The following is a 21,643-nucleotide window of genomic DNA, read 5'->3' as shown; positions in this document are numbered from 1 at the left end:
GTTGTACCCAAGAGGCCCATCTGCACCAAGAGGCCCATCCCCCCCACAGTCCATCTCGATCTCCCTCCCGTTCTCCACATCCACTCCTTGTGCCCACCACCACCAGGCCCAGTACAGGAGGTGTGTGAGCAACCTGCTGACAAATATGCTTCAGTCCTCAGTCTGGTTGCCCAGGTGTGTGGAGGGCTGGATGGGCTGTGTCCAGGACCATTGGGAGAAGAGTGTCAGTGGGAAGAAGAGACTCACACAGATTGCATTCAACCTATTGGATGAGCAGGCCTGCCACTGTCAGACCACCACACAGGGGTCAGGGCTGGGAAGGGGGTCTCCCCTGGATAGGAAGGGGCAGGCATACGGCTCTAGACCCAAACAGTGGTGCCTTGGGAGGGCAGTGTGGAAGGAAAGGCCAGGCCTCTGACTCTGCAGCCCTACCGCCTCCCCCTAGAACCATCTCTTCTGTGGTGAGAACCTGGCTGAAACAGGTGCAGGATTTCTGTGAGCCCCTGCACTTTCCCTATTTCAAGCTGGCCTGTGTATGTCTCAGTTTGCTTGGCTCAGAGCTGGAGGGCCATGCTGACCATCTCCAGGTTCAGCCAGAACATCTAGAGCCCACTGAGGCAGCACTGGAAGGTGAAGGGACTGCAATCTGGGTAGACTATCTGTGCTGGGGTTCATGGGCTGGAGTTCCCTTCAAGGCAGTGGAGTCTTTCCTGTTTTGGAAAGACACAGGGAAAGGCAGGTTTGTGGGTGAAGCTTCTCTTTGTCCTGCTCCACATGAGCTCCAGAGCCAGAGCAAGAGCCAGCTCCTGGGCTAGAGCCAGCTCCAGCTCTAGTTCCACCACCTGTGCTAGAGCTGGAGCCAGAGTCAGCTCCATCAGCCCCTCCAGAGCTGGGCTGACAGCATCAACTTCAGCCCCAGGGCCAGCTCCTGAGCTGGAGCCAGATGGACCACGGGCTCTAGTGCAGATTGCACCTCCAGCTGCAGAAATAATGACAGAGCAAGATCCAGCCCCAGAGCCTTCCTGCCTCTGGGCTGTGACCACCAAGAACGTGTTGAAGGAGGAGAAGCCTAACCTTAGATTTCCCTCCCTAGTTGGCGGCAGACTAGTTGACTCTGATGGATGCGGTGAGTGGAGGGGCTCTCAGGGCAGGTAGGGCCGGCCTTCCCTGTGCCATCAGCTACCCCTGACCTGCCATTCCCTGGTCTTGGATCTGATGATCTGAGTCCAAACTCCTGCTCCCCCACTTACCAACCCTGTGACCTGGGCAACTTTCTTAACCCCCCAGCCTCCACCGTCCCCATGTGGACAGTAGAGATGGGCACTGAGAACACCTGCTGCACAGAGTGGCTGTGCAGATGAGTGAGGTGGAACAGAGGTAGAGGCTGGCCCTTTGGTTGGGGAGAGGAGCTCACTAAAGTGCTGCCATTTGCCTTGGGTGGATCACGCATTTGCCCAGGAGGCCTCAGTAGCCTTAGCACTTCTTAGGCACCTGATATGTACTTGACTACATGGGAGACAAACAGAGCCCGTGATTGTTGCTGCCTCGGGGGAATGTGCATCTGAATGGGGAGTCAGATGCAATGGTGATCAGAATGAGTGGAAGATGCCCTTTAAGATGGGCAGGTGAGAGCTGGGTTCTGGTGTTTGGAGGAAGAGAGACTGGGCTGGGAGTAAATGCCACTTCCCTTACAGTATTGGGTCCTAGGTCATCCTGTGCCCTCAGTGAACAGAGACAAAACCCAGGGACACCCAAAGGCCTTAGGCCACATCCTTAGCTTCCTGAGCTCCAGCTGACCACTGACCCTGCCTGGGACTGTGGGGGACTGTGGACACTGAGCTGGCGTGTGGCATGGCATGTGACTCTCCCCATCCTCCTCAGGAGACGTTCAAGAAGGTGGTGCCCTGCCACTGCCTGCACATCATCTGGTTCCACAAGGAATACAGGGAAAATGAGCACCTGGTTCCCACCATCCATGCCACTACCACACAATTCAAAACTGTGGCCAACCACATCATCACCACCTGCCTCGAGGCTCCGAGCATGATGGTCCAGGACGGGGCCAGGGTGGTGGAGTTCTAGGTCCGGGTGGTCAAGGTGAGTCGTGGGAGCTGCCCCTTCTCCATTCTCAGCTCTCAGGATTGAAGCCTGTGGTCTGAGCCCCTGCACAGTCCCTGGGGCTCTCCTGCCAGGGCCATGCTGACCTTGACTCCCAGTCCCAGTGGTGGGAAGCTCACTTCCGGGGCTCCTTCTTTGAGTTGAGCTCAAATCCTCCTCTGTGGGAGTGTTACTCATCGGGTCCCAGGTGTGGCCTCCCTGGGTTCCCTGGGCATCTGTCTCATCCAGGACAGGAGAAATCCATGAGGGGACAGAAGCCAGAGGAAGCAGGGCTCCAGCTCCCCCTCACAGCTCACTCTCTTCCCTTCCTCTGAAGTGCAGAGTCCTCAGGAATTTCTCCTCACTGCTTGGCATCCTTTCTGCTCTGCAGAGCCCCTCGATTCACCATCTGAAGAAGATATGGGGACAGGTTTCCAGGTGGATAGGCCACTCTCCATCTGAGTACCACCAGAGTGGACCAGACATGGCACATATGGCTGCCGTTGCCCCCTCAGTCACCTGGGACCACCTGGGAGACAGCAAACCCCAGGCACAGGGACTGACCTGGTTGGCAGGTCTTTGAGTCTCTCTGGGACCTTAAGCCAGCAGTTCTGCTTCAAGAATTAGTTTCCTTCAATGTCACATCCTAGCTTCAGCCAAATTGGAGATTTTTAGGTGTTGACTTTCCAGCAGCTGAACTCTTTCCAACTGAAACCAACACTATTCAAAACAGATCTGCTCAGTAGATATGGGAATGGAGGCCCCAGGTGACAACAGGAGAGCCCCTCCCCAGTCCCATGGAGGCCTCAGGGCTCAGAGGAACCCAGTGAATACGTTCACCCAGGCACCAGGCTGTTTGGATCTTCTGAGTTCTCAAACAAAAGGGATTTGCCCTTAAACCAACTCAGTTTTTCTTAGCTTCTTTCTCCTCCCCTCAGGAAGAATTCCCCCAAATTTAAGAAGTGGTACACCAAAGACCAGTGGGTGAGCAGGAAGCTGTTCATCAAGGAAGATGGAGGCTGGAGATCTGGAAGGTAGGGAGGAGGAGAGGGGAGGGGAACATCCCTAGGAGATCCTAGGAGGTGAGGCCTTTGGCATGGCCATGGGCCCAGCCTGGGGGTCAGAGACTCTTGTGAAGGTGGGGTGGGCAGGAGCCACTTTTCCAGGCCCACGTGACACCTCATCCCTATCCATCCATGCTTGGCCCAGCTGGGGCCTGGACACACCCTGAGAGTCCAGAGGTTGGGACCTCTGGACTGGGGGTGGGGTGAAGGCAGGGGCCAGGGCTTCTGTCTGGGAGGGGAAATGATCTCTCCTTGGTGGGTCCCTAAGCAAGTCACTGCCCCTCTGTGGGCCTCAGTCTCCTCTTCTGGGAAATGGAGGGAGATGATCTGTGGTGCAGGCCTCATAGGTAGGTGACGAGGTTCAAGGGAGGAGAGGAAGGTGCAGGAGATGTGTGCCAGCTCCTCCTCAAGAGGTGAGGGGAGAGCAGTGACGACAGTCAGATGACACTGAGTCCTCAGAAGACCCTGGGGGGCAGATGGAGTTCTCCTCACACTTTCCAGAAGAGGAAAGAGGCTCAGGGAGGCCTGTGCAGGCCCAAGGTCACACAGGAGTGAGAGTGGGAGCTGGGACTGACCTAGAATCCGAGCACCCTGGAGCAGCATAGGCAGCAAATGACTTGAGCCAGATGTCCAGGGTCTGAGGTCAGAGGCCTGGGGGACATGTGGAGGAGACTTTGGCCTCACTGACCCTGTCCTCGACCCTGGCAGGAGGTGACCTCCATGTTGGCCACCCTGCAGATGGACCCCCCAGGGAGCCCAGGAGAGGCAGCAGCAGCAGGTGAGGGTGCCTGTGGGGGAGGGGCCCAGGAGTCAGAGGAGAGGGGACTCCCCACTCCCAGCTGGGGGCCTCCACCATGAGAGGGGCCTTCCTCCCCCAGCCCTGCTCCTGGTGCCACAGAGCCTGAAGTGCCTGCATTGGCAGTGAGCAGGAGGAGGCCTGGAAGGGCTGGGTGCAGGATGGATTTGGGGTGGGAGGGGCAGGGACTGCATACCCTGGGAGTTATGGAAAAGCCACCCTGGGATGTGATGGGGGATGTTGGTGTTCCTGGAGGGGAGAGAAAGAGTGAATTGGGGGAGACTGCTAAGGGTCCTAGGCTCCTCTATGTGGGAGCCTGGGGTGGGCAGGAGGCTGGGGTGAGAGGTTTTAGGGGAGGGTCTTTGGGGGCACCTGAGGAGGGTCTCATCACCACCCCCACCCTGATGGCACAGGGTGTCGTCCCCTTCCTTGGCGCATTCTTCTTTACCTGTAGCTGCTGGAACACGTGATGGAGGATTATCTGGAGGTGAGTGAGCCTGGAGGTGGGGCGGGGAGATCAGGATCCTGAGTTTTGGGAGGAGAGAGCCCTGCGCTGAGCCCTGAGCTGTCAGCACTTGGCAAACCTCCTCTCAGGAGAGCCTCCCAGCCCCTGGGAGCTGGGGCCTCAGGCCCATCTCAATGATGAGTGAACGGAAGCTCCACATAAGCCTCTGACCAGGTTCCCTGGGCTGGTGAAGCTCAGCGCTGCCTGACTGCAGAGCTGTGGGAAGTTGAGTCTGAGCTGGACTCAGCCTCTCCCTCAGGCCCTGCTCATGGAGGGAGTAAAGGCAGCCCCTCCAAGTCAGGAAGCACCTCAGTGGCTGAGCTGTCCCTTCCTGCCTGAGGCCTCAGTCTCCCCATCTGTCATCAGAGAGGGCTGGGCTACAAGATCTCTGGACTCAGCTCCCCTGTCCTCCTGCTCTGGAGCCCAGAGCCTAGCCCAGGTCCTGTTTCTGGAAGTGTCTGCTCCCTGGGGGTAATGCAGTATGAGAAGGGGTGGGGATGGGGGCTAGTTATGGGCTAAGGGGACTATTTCTGATGGACTTGGGCTGTCTGCCTTCCAGAGCAATGTGATCAACTTCCAGAAATGGGGTGAGGTAAGCAGCTGTGGCCTCACTGTGAGGAGTGTGGGGGTGTGGAAAACAGAGACCATCTTGGGCAAGACCCTCTCTGGCCCCATCCCTTGGGACTTACATTTATTGGGAGAGTTAGATACACAAGGCTGGGGATCCTGTCATATTAGTGGGTGTGGGAAGGGGCTGGCATCAAAGACACATTCCTGGAAGAGGAGATATTTCAACCCAACTGTGAGAACAGGCAAGTCCTGGATGGAACTGGAGGGAAGGAGGATTCCCATGTGAGCAAAGACCCCAGACCAGCTCCATGCCCCCTCCCCACCACCCCTCAGGGCCCCTGCAGGGTCCCCCACACAGGTCCTATCTGCATCCTGTTCTTCCTCTGTCCCAGCAATACAATGTAATTGAAGACATCCCGCTGCTCCAGAAGGCTGCAAATCAATACAACCTCCAACCCAAGGAGCGGTTTGGGGCCTGGTTCCAGGCCGTGGAGCCCCTTATTGAGGATGAGAGGTGAGGCGGGGCAGGAGTTGGGTGAGGGTAGGGTGGACTGTTTCTGATGGCCAGCTCCAGGGACCGTGGCTGTGACTCCATGGTCAGCCCCAGCCTCTGTTGCATGGTGAGCCCTGGGGCGCCGGGACTCCAGCTGCTGGCAGGCTCTGGACACCCTGAGGTTGGCCCCTGGTAGCTCACAGCTCCACTCTGTCCTGTAGGTGCAGCCTGTCCTGTCAGCTGGAGCTGCCATTCCAGTGGACCAGCAAGACTCGAATGTTCTTCAAGGCCAAGAGGAGCCCCCCACCTTCCAGCGCAGGGCTGAGTGAGTGTCCAGAGTGGCAGAGACTGAATCCAGATAGGCTTGGGCTAGGCGTGGGTCTGGGGAGTTGGACACCCAGCGCTGGGACCCCAGCTCCACTGCTGAGCAGTCCTGTGATGGTCCATTCCCCTCACCTTTCTGGGACTCGGTTTCCTTCTCTCTGAAATGACTGATGCTAACTGACAACTCCCATGCCAGGGACAAATGGGGTGCTGTGGATTGAGCTCTCAGCACAGGGTTTGGAGCACAGAGTGCAGTGGAGGCAGGGACGTGGGCCATGATACTGGGGAGGCCCCCCAGTAATCAGCCTCTTCTATTCGGTCACCAGGCCCCTGGTACAGGGGCAGAGCATACTCCTGAGACCAGATCAAGTGCAGCCTCTTCCTCAGCAGTGGGGACACAGCTGGGACACTTGGGGTGCCCCGGGCCAGCTTCTCCCACCCTGATGGGAAGGAGAACATTGTAAGCCTTTTCCTGGGGTCCCTGAAGCCCAAGAGAGAGGGGACGACTCACTCCAACTCCCTGACATCTCTACCCCAGCACCTGTTTACCTACTGGGGAGGGGCAATATTGATTTGTTGTTAATAATAAATGTTAGGTTTAAATATTATGTTAAAATCTTGTTTCTTTCACAGCCTGGGAGTGGTGGTGTGGTTCTTCTACTTCCTGTGCTCATGGAAATGTGACACAGAATCTCACATTCCTCTTTGAATTAAGGAATCTTGGAGGGTCACAGCTTATTGTATGGGGAAGAAGGGAGAAAGGCCAGCCCCACTCCCTGGCTGCAGAAGGACACCATCAAGTACCCCTTCCTCAGGGGACAGGTTCATTGCAGTGTGGTTCACCTAGTCCAGGAACAGAGACAGCCCCTCAGAACTCCTGGGATTTAGAGGTTGGAGGTAATTTCTCAGGCAGAGCAGCAACCACTGAAATATGGGTGTCTTTAAAAATAGCACTGACTGGGGACAACCCGGTGGCGTAGTGGTTAAGTTCACGTGCTCCGCTTCTGGCGGCCCAGGGTTCGCAGGTTCAGATCCTGGGCACGGACCTACGCACCACTCATCAAGCCACACTGTGTCAGGCACCCCACATAAAGTAGAGGAAGATGGGCACAGATGTTAGCTCAGGGCCAATCTTCCTCAGCAAAAAAGAAGGGGATTGGCAATAGGTGTTAGCTCAGGGCTAATCTTCCTCACACAAAAATAAGTAATAAACTAAAATAAAAATAGCACTTAGCAAAATCCCAGGAGAGTCGCTGCTTTTCTACAGCTTTGGAGGAAGAGGGAACATTTTCTCCTCTTGTTGAGGTTTCATTTGACCAAATATTAGGAACTTGTAGTTTTCTAGTTCAATCTCTGGATTGCAGCAACTTTAAGTGGAGAAAACAATGTAAAAAGCTCAAAATGTGCATGTGGAGAGGACAAGGCCAGAGGAAGGTCGTATAAAGGTGACTAAGTGCAGGCAGAACTTTCTCTCCTAATTTGTCCTCTAGGTGCTCTGTGATCATTCATTCCCTAGGTGGGAATCCCCCTGGGATCCTGGTCCATGACCTCAGAATTCCTTTTCCTGCTTGTTTCATATCCAGGGGAAAGATTTGTGATGCAGTTTTCAAGGCCACTTCTGGACTTTGTTCCATAAACATCACTGCTCTCTATGAACTAGGATTTCCAGCCGCCTGCACTTCCTTATACAGCTCATTTTAGGGCAGATACTCCCTAGGAGCCTCCCAGCCTCTCTGTCAGGTGCATTGTGACTCCTCCATGAGGTAGTTTACACTCTGAGCTCATCTTTTTCTTTCCTCATTTAATCTTGTGCAATTAGGAGCAAGTAGCTAATAGTGTCTTCCAAAGAGCAGATATGAACAGACATTTTTCCAAAGAAGATATATAGATGGCCAACAGGTACATGAAAAGATGTTCAACATCACTAATTATTAGGGAAATGCAAATCCAAACTACAATGAGATATCACCTCACACCCCTCGTAATGGCTATAATTAACAAGATGGGAAATAATAAGTGTTGAGAGGATGTGGAGAGAAGGGAACTCTCATACACTGCTGGTGGGAGTGCAAACTGGTGCAGCCACTATGGAAAACAGTATGGAGATTCCTCAAAAAATTGAGAATAGAAATACCTTATGATCCAGTTGTTCCACTGCTGGGTATTTATCCAAAGAACATGAAATCAACAATAAAAAGAGACGTATGCACATCTGTGTTCATTGCAGCACTATTCATAATAGCCAAGATGTGGAAAAAGCTGAGGTCAGGGCTTTCCTGGGAGTGGCACTCCAGAGCAGCTGGCGGCTCCTTTTACTTTTAAAAGAACTAGTGTTTTTTCCAATAATTTTATTGAGGTCATAATGGTTTATAACACTAATTTCAGGTGTATATTATTGTTTATCAGTTTCTGTATAGACTGCATCATGCTCATCACCAACAGTCTAATTTTTATCCATCACCATATGTATGCACCCCTTTGCCCCTTTTGCCCATCCCCCAACCCCCTTTCCCTCTGGTAACCAGTAATCTGTTCTTTTTATCCATGTATTTGTTTCTCTTCCACATATGAGTGAAGTCATGCAGTGTTTGTCTTCCTCTGTCTGACTTATTTTGCATAACATAATACCCCCAAGGTCCACCCATGTTGTTGCAAATGGGATGATTTTGTCGTTTTTATGGCTGAGTGGTATTCCACTGTATATATATGTATACCACATCGTATTTATCCAGTCCTCTGTTGATGGGACACTTGGGTTGCTTCCACGTCTTGGCTATAGTGAATAATGCTGCAATGAACATAGGGGTGCATAAGTCTCTTTCAATGGATTTTCTCCTCCTTTGGCTCTTAATTTGTATTCTGCTTAGATCTCAAGACTTTTGACCCTGTCAGACATCTGCAGATTTCTCACACACTTCTTTGGCCTAGAGTTCCCACAGAGGATACAAGGATCAGTCTGACTGAATGCTGGGAATCTCTTGATGCTGGGTCTGGGCGTGACACCCCAACTACTGATGTGAGAGCTATATACCTCCATCTTTCTGAGCGGCAGTTAATAGGTAATGCTTTAACCTGGACAGAAAAATCAAGAAATGGAAATATAGTCATGTTATTTACAGAATTAGGGTGTCAGAATGTTTCAAAGGATTCCCCCTCTGGTGTCCTGAGCACATGGACCATGTGCTGTTTGGTGTGCTCAACTGTCTCTGACAGGTTAAGGAAGAAGGTGGAAATGTGGTGGCCCCTGGGCAGAGAACTTAGCAGACAGTCTTCAGGAGGAAGTGGGGGACTGACTTTAGCCCTTGAATACCTTTTCTACTCCTTGAGTTTTTTATTTTTCATTTTTTGGTTCCAAATTTTTTTTATTGAGGTAACATCAATTTATATTATATAAATTTCAAGTGTACATCATTATATTTCAACTTCTGTATAGACTACATTGTGGTGATCACCAAAAGTCTAGTTTTCATCTGTCACCATACAAATGTGCCCCAGTTTTTGCTTTTTCAATGTATTTAATTAGATTTTCCATTAAAAAGTTATTCCAGAGCCAGCCCTGATGGCCTAGCAGTTCAAGTTTGGCGCTCTCACTGCTTTGGTGGCCCCAGTTTGTTTCCCCGAGGCCACACCACACCACCCCTCTGTCAGTTGCCCTGCTGTAGCGGTGGCTCACACAGAAGAACTAGAAGGACTTACAACTAACAACTAGGATATACAACCACATGCACTGAGGCTTTGGGGAGGAAAAGTAAAAGTTATTCCAACCTCTCAGGAATGCCAAATTGGTCACATTACAACTGTCTGAAAAGCACCTGAGTCTCTTCAAGTATCAGTTCGCTCCTCTGAAAGATCTTGTCCTGACGTCGGATCTCCCCACCGCCCTGAGTCCACACTCAAGGGTGCCGCAGCTTCCCAGATGGTAGCCTCAAGCCGGGAGCTCCGCCCCTCCCTCCCAGCGCGCTGGGAAAAGGGCGGCTCCAAACGCAGTGCACCTGTGCGACCCGGGAAGCAGTCTAGGCTGCCGGGTTTCGGAGGGAGGCCTGGAATCCAATGGGAAGGGCGAGGATGGGGAGGGGCTTGCCAAAACCCCTTTAAATAAGGCCTAGGCCAGGCCCCTGCTGCCGGAGCCGGTCCCAACCGCGGCCTTCGGGTTTGCAGCTGTCCCCCAGCTCCCCGCGAGGCCGGCCGCAGCATGGCCACTCCCAGGCGGTTTCCGACGCTCGTGCAGCTGGAGCGGCGAGAAGGGACGCTGTTCGAGGTGCTCGGTAACCTCACCAAGCAGCCCTACTGGTTCCACTTCGAGTACCTGAAGAGTCCAAAAGCAGTTCACCTGGAGGCATGGCTGGTGGAAGCGATCTTCGGTGCGTGGGCCGGAGAGGGGCAGCCGATGTGGCCTCCTTCCTACTCCTCCCGCAGGCTGGCCACGTACCCGGGCAAGCCTGTCCTGTGCCCCTGGCCCCAGCCCAGGCCCCTCCCCGCCCCCACCTCTTCCCGCCGCCCTCCCCTCCCAAGTCCCCCACCTCGAGGCCTCTTTGTTTCCTGCGCAGGCCCAGGCGGAGAGCACATCCCGCACGTCGAGTGGGTGTCGCAGACCCTGCTTCACGTTAATCAGTGGGACCCGGAGGGCGAGGCTGAGATCCTGATATTCGGTCGGCCTGATCACCAGAAGGATGTATCCAAGATGATCATGAACTTGGCTGACTATCACCGCCACCTCCGGGCACCAAGTACGGGCAGGGAAGAGGGAGGGGGACCCCGGGCAGGCCCTAGTTCCTCGGGAGGATCCTGATGCTCCCTGGCTGTGCCTGGGCAGCGGTTTCATCCTTAGTTCGCCCAGGGAGGGTTACCTTTTTGCTAAGGGATCTAGAAGGCCAAATTGACCCCGTGCTCTCAGATTCCGGTTCTCCACCCCCGCAGCCCCTACAGGTGACTCCGTTTGTGGAAAGAGTTTGGGGACACAGGTGCGGTCTCCTTACCTTCTTCCAGGCTCAAAGAAGGCCGTGGTCCAGGAGGCCGGGAACCAGCGGCCCCCTGACGCCGTCCGCGACGCGGCGACCCAGCCCTCCCCGGGGGCCGTCCGGGAGGCGGCCACGCAGCCCTCCCCGGGGGCCGTCCGGGAGGCGGCGACCCAGCGCTCCCCGGGGGCCGTCCGGGAGGCGGCCACGCAGCCCTCCCCGGGGGCCGTCCGGGAGGCGGCCACGCAGCGCTCTCCGGGGGCCGTCCGGGAGGCGGCGACCCAGCCCTCCCCGGGGGCCGTCCGGGAGGCGGCCACGCAGCCCTCCCCGGGGGCCGTCCGGGAGGCGGCCACGCAGCGCTCTCCGGGAGCCGTCCGGGAGGCGGCGACCCAGCCCTCCCCGGGGGCCGTCCGGGAGGCGGCCACGCAGCCCTCCCCGGGGGCCGTCCGGGAGGCGGCGACTCAGCCCTCCCCGGGGGCCGTCCGGGAGGCGGCCACGCAGCGCTCCCCGGGGGCCGTCCGGGAGGCGGCGACCCAGTACTCGCCTGGCGCCACCCAGGGCCGGGTTACCCGCTTATGAAGGCATTTTGGGCCCGGGGCAAGGGAGAGGCAAAGTTAGAGAGGAAGCCCCTATCTGGAGCCCTATTCTTCTAGGTCCTGCTCCTGCTGCAGAAGCGGGGGAAAGCATGGTGTGGGCTGTTCTCGGTCCCCCACTGCATGTTAAATGTCTGCAAATACGAATAGAAAGAGTCCTAATAAAGAACTGTAAAGAATCGGATTTCCTTAACGTCTGTTCATTGGCAGGTAGAAGGGGAGGGAGAGGCACGTTCCTTTAGCAGGCAATATCTGCTGCAGGCTGACTTCTACCCAGAGGCAGGTGAGATCTCTCGGATTTCCGGCTGATCCGAGGCCGCCCTTTTCCCCCCAGGGCAGGTGCTTCCCTTGTGCATTTTAACCGCGCGCATCTCGCTCCGCCAGGTGAGAGCTCTCCGCCCGTCTGGAAACCTCTCCAAGCCTGCGGTGTTTCTCCTCAAGGTGATGTGGGATGCGAACAGTTGGTTCCGAGGGGGAAGCTGGGAGAAAGAGCCAGGACTGCCCTGCTGTCGTCCTCGAGTCTCGCCCGGGTCACGGCCTCCAGTGAGGTTTGACACGGGAGAGACAGCAGCGCTGGCGCCTCTTCCCTTAGTCACCGCAGCAGCGGGGAGCAGGCGCGGGCGGCGGGCCAGCCCTCTCTGTCCCTTTTTTTAAATTGAAATATATTTGATATAGAACACTGTGAATTTAAGACGTACAACGTGTTGATTTGATCTATTTACATATTGTAATATGATTGCCAATGCAGTGATAATTAGCGCCTCTCTCACGTTTTCCTGGCAGCTGGGATGACTGTGCCATCGCTGGAAGAAGGAAGCAAACTGTTAACAGCAGGGTGCTAGGGAAAGAAAACAATAGCACACATTAGTCTTAGGGTTATAAAAACTTTCACTTTAAAAATTCAAGGAAACCCAACTTTAAAGACCAGGGGAGTGGTATGTCTATCATAGACTCTGGTCACCCCTAGTAGATGATCACTCCAATTTTAAATAAGCATTTATAATAAGGGCAAGATGCAAAGGTGAATTTACAATAGGCTATTAACTATTTTTAGAAGAGACAAAGAAAAACCTAGGTGGAGTGAACTTGAAACATTTAAGACTCAAACTCAGTGCAGACTCAAAGTTTCAACTGAGGCTACATCAGAGTAGAACTAAGACTCAGTGTTGTTTTTTCTTCCTCTAAGTAGTACCCACGTGACCAGAGCATCAGATTCTCTCCTTTACAAGAAAGATTACTCAGCAGCAGGTAGCAAGCCAATGGAACATTTAGGAGTCTTTGACTATTCCAAAACTTAGACAAAAATATGTGTACACACACACATGTGCCTGAGATGATTTGTGAAAGAAGAAAATGGTAAGATAGAGGAAACATCCTTGGTTGGAGGTTGGAGAGAAACAAGAAAAGAATGGAGCTTGACCTTCAAATAAAAGCATTTAGGTGTAATGACATTTGGTAAAATTCTTTATTCATATAAAGTATTGATTTTAGAAAAAGAAACTTAGGAGTGCATATCTTTTCGACTTAGTGTTTTTGTGTTCTTTGGATAAATACCCAGAAGTGGAATAGCTGGATCATATGGTATTTCTAGCTTTAATTTTTTGAGGAATCTCCATACTGCTTTCCAGAGTGGCTGCACCAGTTTACATTCCCACCAGCAGTGTAAAAATAAGTTCCCTTTTCTCTACATCCTCTCTAACACTTGTTATTTCTTGTCTTTTTTATAATAGCCATTTTGGCAGGTGTGAAGAGATTATCTCATTGTGGTTTTTTGATTTGCATTTCCCTACTAGTGATGTTGAACATTTTTTCATGTGCCTATTGGCCATCTGTATATCTTCTTTGGAGAAATATCTGTTCAGATCCTCTGCCCACTTTTAAATTTTTGTTGTTGTTGAGTTGTATGCACCCCTATGTTCATTGCAGCATTATTCACTATAGCCAAGACTTGGAAACAACCTAAGTGCCCATCAGTGGATGAATGGATAAAGAAGATTTGGTATATAGATATGATGGAATACTACTCAGCCATAAAAAAGATAAAACCTTGCCATTTGCAACAACATGGATGGACCTTGAGGGTATTATACTAAGCAAAATGAGCCATAAAGAGAAAGACAAATAGCACATGATTTCACTCAAATGTGGAAGATAAAACAAACACATAGAACAGAGCATAGATTGGTGGATACCAGAGGTGAGGAGTAAAGGGGTATATTTGTTTGGTGACAGATAAGACCTAAACTATTGGTGGTGAACACAATGTAGTCTATACAGAAGTCGGAATATAAGGATGTACACCTGAAATTTATATAATTTCACCAACTTATACCAATGTGACCTCAGTAGAAAAAACTTTGTAGATTTCTCTCAAAGCAGGGCATGAAACAGTGCCACCCATTTTCACCAGATCAAAGCCCCCAGATCTCCCTATCTGCCCTCTCAAACATCTTCTTACAGGAGACCACTTCTAACGGTTTAACTTGTAATTTTACATAATTACACATAACTTTTTTCTTCCACAGCTTGATTTTCTTCTGGATGGGTACACTTTGATTTAACCTTTCCCTTACTATTAGCTGATTAACTTGTTTCTCAAATTTCTCAATTACAAACTGCTGCATTGAATTTCTATTTTCATCTTTGTGTCCACATTGGAATATTTGTAAAGGAGAGCTTGCTAGAAGTGGAATTGCTAGGTTAAAGACTGAGCAACTTTAAAATTGTTATATTGGCAAACTGCCCTACAAAATGGCCATACCAATTTATCTTCTCACCACATGGTATGAAAGCTATTTTCGATATACTCACCCAAACTCAATGTTACCAATCTATTTTATGTCCATATGTATCTCTTTTCTTTTTTCAATATCTACCCCACTGTTTTAACTATGCAGATTTATAGAATATTTTACTAAGTGAGAGGGCAAGCCTACTCCCACTGTTCAATTGGCAGTCTAGGTCACTTGTTTTTCAGATGAAGCAACCTACTAAAATATATAGAAAATTGGTTGAAGGAAAAATATATGGACGGCTTCCAAAAATATTGGTTTTGTTCTATTAAGATACACTAGAGTGCTCATTTTATTCTTTAAACTACATGTAAATTATCTATGCATGAAAGAGTGCATTTTACCAATCAAAAGAAGGTGGTGAATTAGATGGGAAGACTGTGGGAACTGAGGCCCAAGGCAGTTGTGGAAGGTTGTCAAGGAACAAAGGCAAAAACTCCAGAAGTTGGAAATAGTGACTCTCCTTTGTGCATTTTTGCAGGTAAAATGATTGAGGGGTATTACAGAGGCCAGTCTGGACTGTTTTTGAGTAGACTGACAGGACATCACAGAAAAGAGGTCGCTGTTGACAGAATCCGTGGAAACCTTTTGAGTTTGGCGGTGGAGCACATGACACCTGTCTCGAGGTCTCCTGCAGCTCCACTTCAGCTACACCAGGTTGGCACTAGTTCCCTCATCAGAATTTCTCATCTCCACACTTCTGATCAAAATAAGGCCTTTTAAAACATCACTAAGAGCGGGAAGAAAACAAAGCCATGTCCTCCTGATGTGATGCACTGAGAAAGATACAATATGATTTATCTAGTATTGATGCCAAAAATATATAACCTAGATCTCACCATGAGGAAATGTCAAAGACAAAAGCAGGATTTGTGAGTGAGGGAGAAAACTGCAGACAGTCTGAACGGAGAACCTGCCTGCATATTTGGGGCAGGGTACACTGATTGGCAGCAAATAGGTGAGTGTGGACAGTCTGTCTTTGAACGGGCTCACTAAAGGTATCAAAGAATACAATTTCAGTTGTTTATGGAGTCTCTGGAATATCTTGAGAACTAAGCTGTGGAGCATATGTGACAGGCTATCTCTACGTCTGCCTGTGTACTTCTGTTAATACCTCAAATTCAGCTATGTACCTCTGTACTATTTACCTCATCAGAAGTTTTCATTGGACACCTAGGAAACACCTTATTTACAGCCTTCCTGAGTCCTTCTGAAGCACCTGTATAATCAGGATTTAAGAAGGACTCGCACTCTACAGCGTCATTCCCTAAAAAAGTGGTTGTGATAATCAGAATTGCATTGAGTTTTTAAATTAATCTGGGAACTGACCACATCTATGCATCTATGCAACTCGACTTTACTATCCAAGAACATAGAGTCTCCATTTATTCAGTTGTTTTTCCTTCTTCCCTCCCTTCAAATGTGGTCACTGATTCTAGGCTTTGTCCTTTTTATGTTTATTCGTAGACATGTCAATTAAAGAAATAGTTTCTAATATTTTATCTGAAATAAGTTTTCATTAATCTGAAGTGAAATGCAGAGTTAAGATTTTTATAATCCCTAAGGGAAAACTAATGAAAAAATCATTTAAAAACAGTAATTAAAATGGTACATAAAAACTTATCTAACACAAAATAATGGAGGAAAAGAACAAAAAAGACATAAGACAGGAAACAAATAGCAAAATGTCAGATATAAATCCAATCATGCTGATAATTACATTAAATTGGAATAGACTAAATCCCCCAATGAAAAAGCAGAGATATTCCAACTAGATAAAAAAGCCAGATGCAAAAGACTACATTTTATATTATTCTATTTATATTAAATCTTCAGAAAAGGCAACTTCGTGGAGACAGAAAGCAGACTGGTTGCCTGGGGCTGGAGACAGTGGTGATGACCGACTGCAAACGGGCACAGGGAACGTTTGGGAGTGATGAGAATGTTCCCAAACTGGTTTGTGGTGATGGTGGCACAAGTCATAAATTTACTTAAAAAAATTTGTACACTCACAATTTTATAGTATGCAAATTGTAACCAATTAAGCAATTGAATTTTTAAAAATTGCAGTGCAACAGCACTAATACCCAATGTCTCTAAAAGGAAAATTCTGACTGTTGACAAAGACGTAGAGCCATTGGAAGTCTCACACACTGCAGGGAGGAATATAAATTGCTTCAATCACTTTGGCAATTTGAACTTATGCACACCCTGTAACCCAGCAATTTCAATTCTAGACATATACTCAATAGAAATGCATATATGTGTGTGCACCGAAATTCATGTATGAGAATTTTCATTGTAGCACTATTCATTATAGGCCTGAACAGGAAACAGTCAAGGTGTACACCAACGGAACACTAAATTATGGTTTATTTGTATAATGGGACTGTAACTTCTTGCAACATGGATAAATCTTACAACAATTCCCTTAGTATTTGAGTCAGAACAGTAGTTATCCTTGGGAAGGATGCAAATTGAGGCTTCTGGAGTGCTGGTAATGTTTTTTCTTCTCTGGGTGCTAGCTAAATGGATGTGTTCTCTTTGTATTGTCTGACAAATCTTTTCACCTTTTGGAAGTGCATGTTTTTCTATGAATGCTATGTATCAATAAAATGATTAAAATAATAGAAAAATATTTGGAGTAATAGAAAGCTACTTGAAGGGAACATGGGCAATGAGATTTTTTGAGTAATACTTTATATATTGCTTTATTTTAAAAATTATTGAGCATGTAAGTACATTGATCATCAAAAAAATCAATAATTCTATATTTTGGATGTGGTACCAGTCAATATCTCTATTTTAGCAACTTATTAGAAAAACAACGCCTTGTCGCTCAATAGAAAAAATACTGTGAATTCTTCACAAATTAGGGTTTATTCTAATACCTCTTAAAAAGAAATAAACAATGAGAAATGAGTTTAAATTCAGCTGCAGAGAAAAATAAAAGCAAATAGGAAAATATAGTGTAGAGGTAGGAGTTTGGATCCTAGAATCAATGTGTTGGTTCAAATCTCGCCCACCCCCGCATCCTAGTTCTATGAACTTAGCAAGTCACTTGTGCTCCAAGCATCCTATTTCAGTGCTTGGTACGGGACCTGGTGTGTGATACAAGCTCTAATAAATAAATACATAGCTAATATTTCCCCCAAATTCTGAAAGGTAGAGTGACAGAGCAATTACCACCTAGATATTAAAAAGTTACAAAGGTAGTAAAAATTTTGTATTGCCATACAGATGAAAGGCAATGTTACTGGCACTGGTCAGATCAGTTTGGTAGGGTCCCAGGCTCCTGGTCCACAGACACAAAAGAATCTGAGAGCGGATACACAGGGGCAGTTTTAACAGAGGAGGATTTCTTAGCGAAGTGTAAGTACAACCCCAAGAGGAGGGGCGGGCAGGCTTGAGGGGAGCAACCACCCCAAAGTTGTGGTGGTCGGTGGCTTTGGAATGTTGGTCTGGGGGCAGGTGAGGGTCTTGGAACTTGCGCCAATCGGGGCATTGTCTCCACCCAGATGTCGGGAGGGGGAGATTTTTTCCTTACATAGGGATCTCCGGAACTGTCATGGTGACGATCCCCTACAAGGGGGCTCAAAACCACAAAGCAAATGAGTGTATAATGAGGCTTGGGGCTACTCTTGGTCAGCAACAGGGGGAGTGTTGCACGTCTGAAGACCCGCTGCCCGGTAATGAGGACGCTGCACCTGGTGGAGTGGCCTTGCTCCCAGCTCATATCTAACATCCTGCCTATCTCACAGAACACAGAGAAAACCATCTTAAATGTTGTATTAGTTTTCCAGGACTGCATAACAAAATAACAGGCCAGGTGGCTTAAACAACAGATATTTATTTTCTCAGAGTTCTGGAGGCTAGAAGTCCAAGATCAATGTGTCCGCAGGTTTGGTTTCTTCTGAGGCCTCCGTCCTTAGCTCGCAGATGGCTGCCTTCTCGCTCTGTCCTCACCTGGTCTTTCCTCTGTGCACTCACATCTGTGTCCATATTTCCTCTTCTTATAAAGACGTCAGTGACACTGGATAAGGGTCCACTCACACGACCTCAGTTTACCGTAATCACCTCTTTAAAGGCCCCATCTCCAAATGCAGTCCCATTCTGTGTGACTGGAGTTAGGACTCAACATGTTAATGTGTATAAATAGTGGAAGGAGGGCAGGACCATTTAGTAATTTTATTTTGGATAATTTTTGGAGAATTGGAATAAGTTTGAACATAACCCTCTTCCTCCAAGTAACAGTCAAAAATGGTTTTTTAAAAATACTAGAAAAAAAAAAACCTGTAGAAACATTTATCAAATTTCTACAGGAGAAAAAGTAGGAGTTCCTAGGCTTAAAAGTTAAGGGCTGGGGATGAGGGGGAAATCACACAGAGAACAATAATTGGTTTAACTGCACACACTAAAAAATTTTCGTATGTAAAAAATTTGAGAAGGGGTGGAAAATGTTGGTTATAATGGCCACTTATTTGTTACAAAAGCTTATGCAGATAATAAAAATCCTTATCTTCAGAGTTGAAAGAAGTAATGATAAGTATGAATAAAGAAAAATGTAAAGGCATTTTACAAAAATGTGAAGTAGGAAAACATTCAATATCATTTATAATCACAGAAGCACATTGTAAAAGACTTGTGTATGTGTGTGTTTAAAACCCTTGCAAATGGCTAGAATCCGTTACTGCTAGGGGGTGAAGAAACTGCATGAGTTAAATCAACTCCAACATTGTGTCTGAAGCCACAGAGCTCTTGGCAACCTCTCCTCCAAGAATTCTGCTTCCTGAAAGTGGAGGCAGCAGGGGGTTGGAGCTGTTTTGCACAAATTGGCCACAGCATTGTAACAGGTAATGGGAAAACCACCCAGTCCAGGCAGGACACCTGTGCAGGCCTCAGGGGAAGAGCAGACAGCTGGCTTGGCAGCAGGACACTTCCTACAGCCAAGCTGCTCAGGACTCCGACTCTCCTCTGGAGAATCCAAGCACCAGCAGGATTAATGCCGATAGCCTCAGCTTGTGTGCTGGAACATGTGTCCACGTGCACGGAGGGAGGCTCCATTCCAAGAAGAAAAGGCACACTTGGTGCTGCTCAGGGGCCAAACCACCAGCTTCAAGGTGAGGGCCTCAGGGGAGAAGCACTGCTATTACCCACCAGCTTGTTAGATATGCAAATTCATGAGCCCAATGTACTGAATCAGAATCACTGGAGAAGAGGCCTAGGAAATTGCCTTTTAGCAAGCTCTCAAGGTGATTCTTACACATTTTAAAGTTTGAGAACAAATGATGCAAAAACCCAAAGCCGATTGCCCCTGCATCTCTGCCCCCTGTACTTGAGGGCCTGGCTCTGACCATAAGGTCACAAAAGGGTTAGTAGTTTCAAAATTGTAGAAACCAACAAAAAAACCTAAAAATAAAACCCCTACTTATCAGCCTTTTACCTACCCGTCACACCAGGACATGAATGAGCAGAGTCAATCTTTTATAAATTTACTTAATTTTAAGTGAGCAAAGATCTTTACGCCATTGAACACAAAGGAAATTCACTTCTTTACTAGAATGGCCTTACAAACTCATGTTTGCATCAAAATAATCAAACCACTACCCAGAGAGACACAGGAAAAAAGAATGAAGAGATTCTGAATTCTTGCTTCTCTGGAACTGTAGCAGCAGCAGCAGAGCTGTTCTCACAATGCTGCTGACAATACCTATGCAACAGGATGCTGGGGAGTCTGGGGATGTGATGCACGGGCATTCAAGAACTCCTCAAGGTGTTCCATTTCCTCAACTGGATAAGGAAAAGTGCTCGCTGTTTTACACTACTCCGTTATGTAACAGAGGGGTCGGAGGGGAGTAGGGAGGTGGCAACCTCATTTCTCAGGGTAGAGGCTTGAACTTGGGATCTGCAAACAGTGGCGTAACCAAGCTGAGGCTGGCATGGGTAGTGATGGGCCTGAATGCATCAGATCTCAGCTTGTCTTCCCAAGGTCCTACTTGGATGCCTCTCACAAAGGGATGCCCAGGGGCTGCGTGCAGCATACTGAGCTGGAAAACTGCAAGAAGTTTTGGATAGGTAAAAGAGGCTGTAGGGAAGCCAGGTGCGGCCAACTGGTTCACCCGTGACTCCCTCCTCATGCAGGCTTTCAAAGACCCTCACCTCGGGCACGATGTTCCCGGTGCCAGGATGCGAGGCCCAAGAGCACGCTCTTCACCCGATTTGTACGTGGGGCTGTCCAAAGATGGTGATTTCAACTAAGTTCCTGGGGTTAACTATGTCCACCGTCAGCAGGGCCTGGCTCATCCACTCCAATTCTGGAATTAAGGCTTGGTCTGGGCCTAAACGGGAAGAGAGACTGAGGTCGAAGGTGACGAGGAGCTGGATTTGAAGGGCATATGGGCTGTGGAGGGAAGAGCTCCAAGCTGGGCGTCCTGGCGTCACACGCGGTCTGCGAACCCGGGGAAGGGACCAAAGAGAGCTGCTCTGCTGGGCCTCTCTCCCAGCGGAGGGCCTAGACCGCCAGCACCTCGGGGTCGCTCACCGAAGATGGAGTCGGCCAGCCAAGCCTCCAGGTAAAACACCAAAGGGTCCCTCAGCTCCTGCATAGGACACCACCACGGCCGGGGGCAGGCCCCGGTGGTGGAAGCGGAAACCTCAGCAACCCGGCCAGGGCCTGGGCGGGCGTCCATTCGCCCCGGGGACTCAGCAGCACCTGCGTTATCCACCACGCTAGCAACACTCTCTAAGAGCGTCTCCAACCAGCTGCCCCAGACTCCGGGGCGGCGCGCCTCCGCGCCTTTATGGTTTCCGGCGGCCCCGCCCCTTCCGGCCTTGCCCCGCCCCTTCCGCCGTGCCCCCGCCCCTTCCGGCGAGCCTGCCATTTCGACGTGTGGGCCGGGCATATGGGCTGCGGGGTGTCCTGCCCTTCCCGTCTCTGGGGCTTCCTCTTCCACGAACTGGTGTTCGAGCGCTTGTCAGGCCTCTGAGGCTGTCGGTGGTCATCTCCTCCGCGTGAGGTGTCACTTAGCTTCAGCGGCGCCGCCCCCGCACACAGCTGGCTGACAGCGTGGTGCGCGTTGGCGACCTTGACGGGGGGGGGGGGGGGGGGGTCGCTTTCAGTGCCTCCCTTAAGGCTTCCGCGTCAGCTCCCCGAGGTAGGCTCGTGGAGTTTACATTTTCTCTCTTCTGTCCCTTGGTATCTTCTCTCTGGTTGGTTAGGACTTTGAAATCATTCAAGCAAGTGTGTCGTGTTTAAAGTGTAAACATCAGAGGTGTTCATCATAAAAAACGTAGCAAGTGTAGACAAAGCCCGTTTATTTCCAATAGCCGAAGACCACTAGTGTTGATGCACATTTCTTTCCAATGTTCCTAATTTTAGTTAAAAATTTATAAAAGATTTCACACATTCAAAAGAGTTGTATAACAAATGCCCATGTACTACCCGCAACTCCCAT

At 49.5% G+C, this 21,643-nt stretch overlaps 1 protein-coding gene, 1 long non-coding RNA gene and 1 pseudogene across 4 annotated transcripts; 2 read left to right on the top strand and 1 right to left on the bottom strand.

Annotated features, from left to right (window-relative positions):
* Positions 1 to 2,447: 2,447 nt before the first annotated feature.
* LOC131399353 (uncharacterized) lies at positions 2,448 to 4,444 on the top strand. Its single transcript, XR_009217116.1, has 4 exons — positions 2,448 to 2,535; positions 3,036 to 3,131; positions 3,870 to 3,939; positions 4,412 to 4,444. It is a non-coding gene; the product is annotated as an uncharacterized LOC131399353 (long non-coding RNA).
* A 4,248-nt stretch (positions 4,445 to 8,692) lies between these two features.
* Positions 8,693 to 12,069, top strand: KHDC3L (KH domain containing 3 like, subcortical maternal complex member). 3 transcript variants are annotated; one of them, XM_058533512.1, is made up of 4 exons: positions 8,693 to 8,908; positions 10,008 to 10,210; positions 10,397 to 10,576; positions 10,767 to 12,069. In XM_058533512.1, exons 2-4 carry the CDS (start codon positions 10,042 to 10,044, stop codon positions 11,381 to 11,383), a joined length of 966 nt encoding a protein of 321 aa, XP_058389495.1. In that variant the 5' UTR covers positions 8,693 to 8,908; positions 10,008 to 10,041; the 3' UTR covers positions 11,384 to 12,069. The 3 variants fall into 3 exon arrangements, with proteins under 3 accessions (XP_058389495.1, XP_058389493.1, XP_058389492.1); XM_058533510.1 differs by having other exon boundaries at positions 10,008 to 10,576; positions 10,836 to 12,069; XM_058533509.1 differs by having other exon boundaries at positions 10,008 to 10,576.
* Positions 12,070 to 18,646: 6,577 nt separating this feature from the next.
* LOC131399535 (oocyte-expressed protein homolog) lies at positions 18,647 to 21,070 on the bottom strand (annotated as a pseudogene).
* Positions 21,071 to 21,643: the final 573 nt, after the last annotated feature.

This window comes from Diceros bicornis, chromosome 38, assembly GCF_020826845.1.
Source record: "Diceros bicornis minor isolate mBicDic1 chromosome 38, mDicBic1.mat.cur, whole genome shotgun sequence".
Taxonomy (NCBI): Eukaryota; Metazoa; Chordata; class Mammalia; order Perissodactyla; family Rhinocerotidae; genus Diceros; species Diceros bicornis.
This window is presented reverse-complemented; position numbering and strand designations above follow the sequence as displayed.

Coding starts and splice junctions, on each gene's coding strand:
- KHDC3L (XM_058533509.1), top strand. CDS start 10,042: ATGGCCACTCCCAGGCGGTTTCCGACGCTCGTGCAGCTGGAGCGGCGA. Junction 10,577..10,766: donor CCGCCACCTCCGGGCACCAA/GTACGGGCAGGG, acceptor CCACCCCCGCAG/CCCCTACAGGTGACTCCGTT.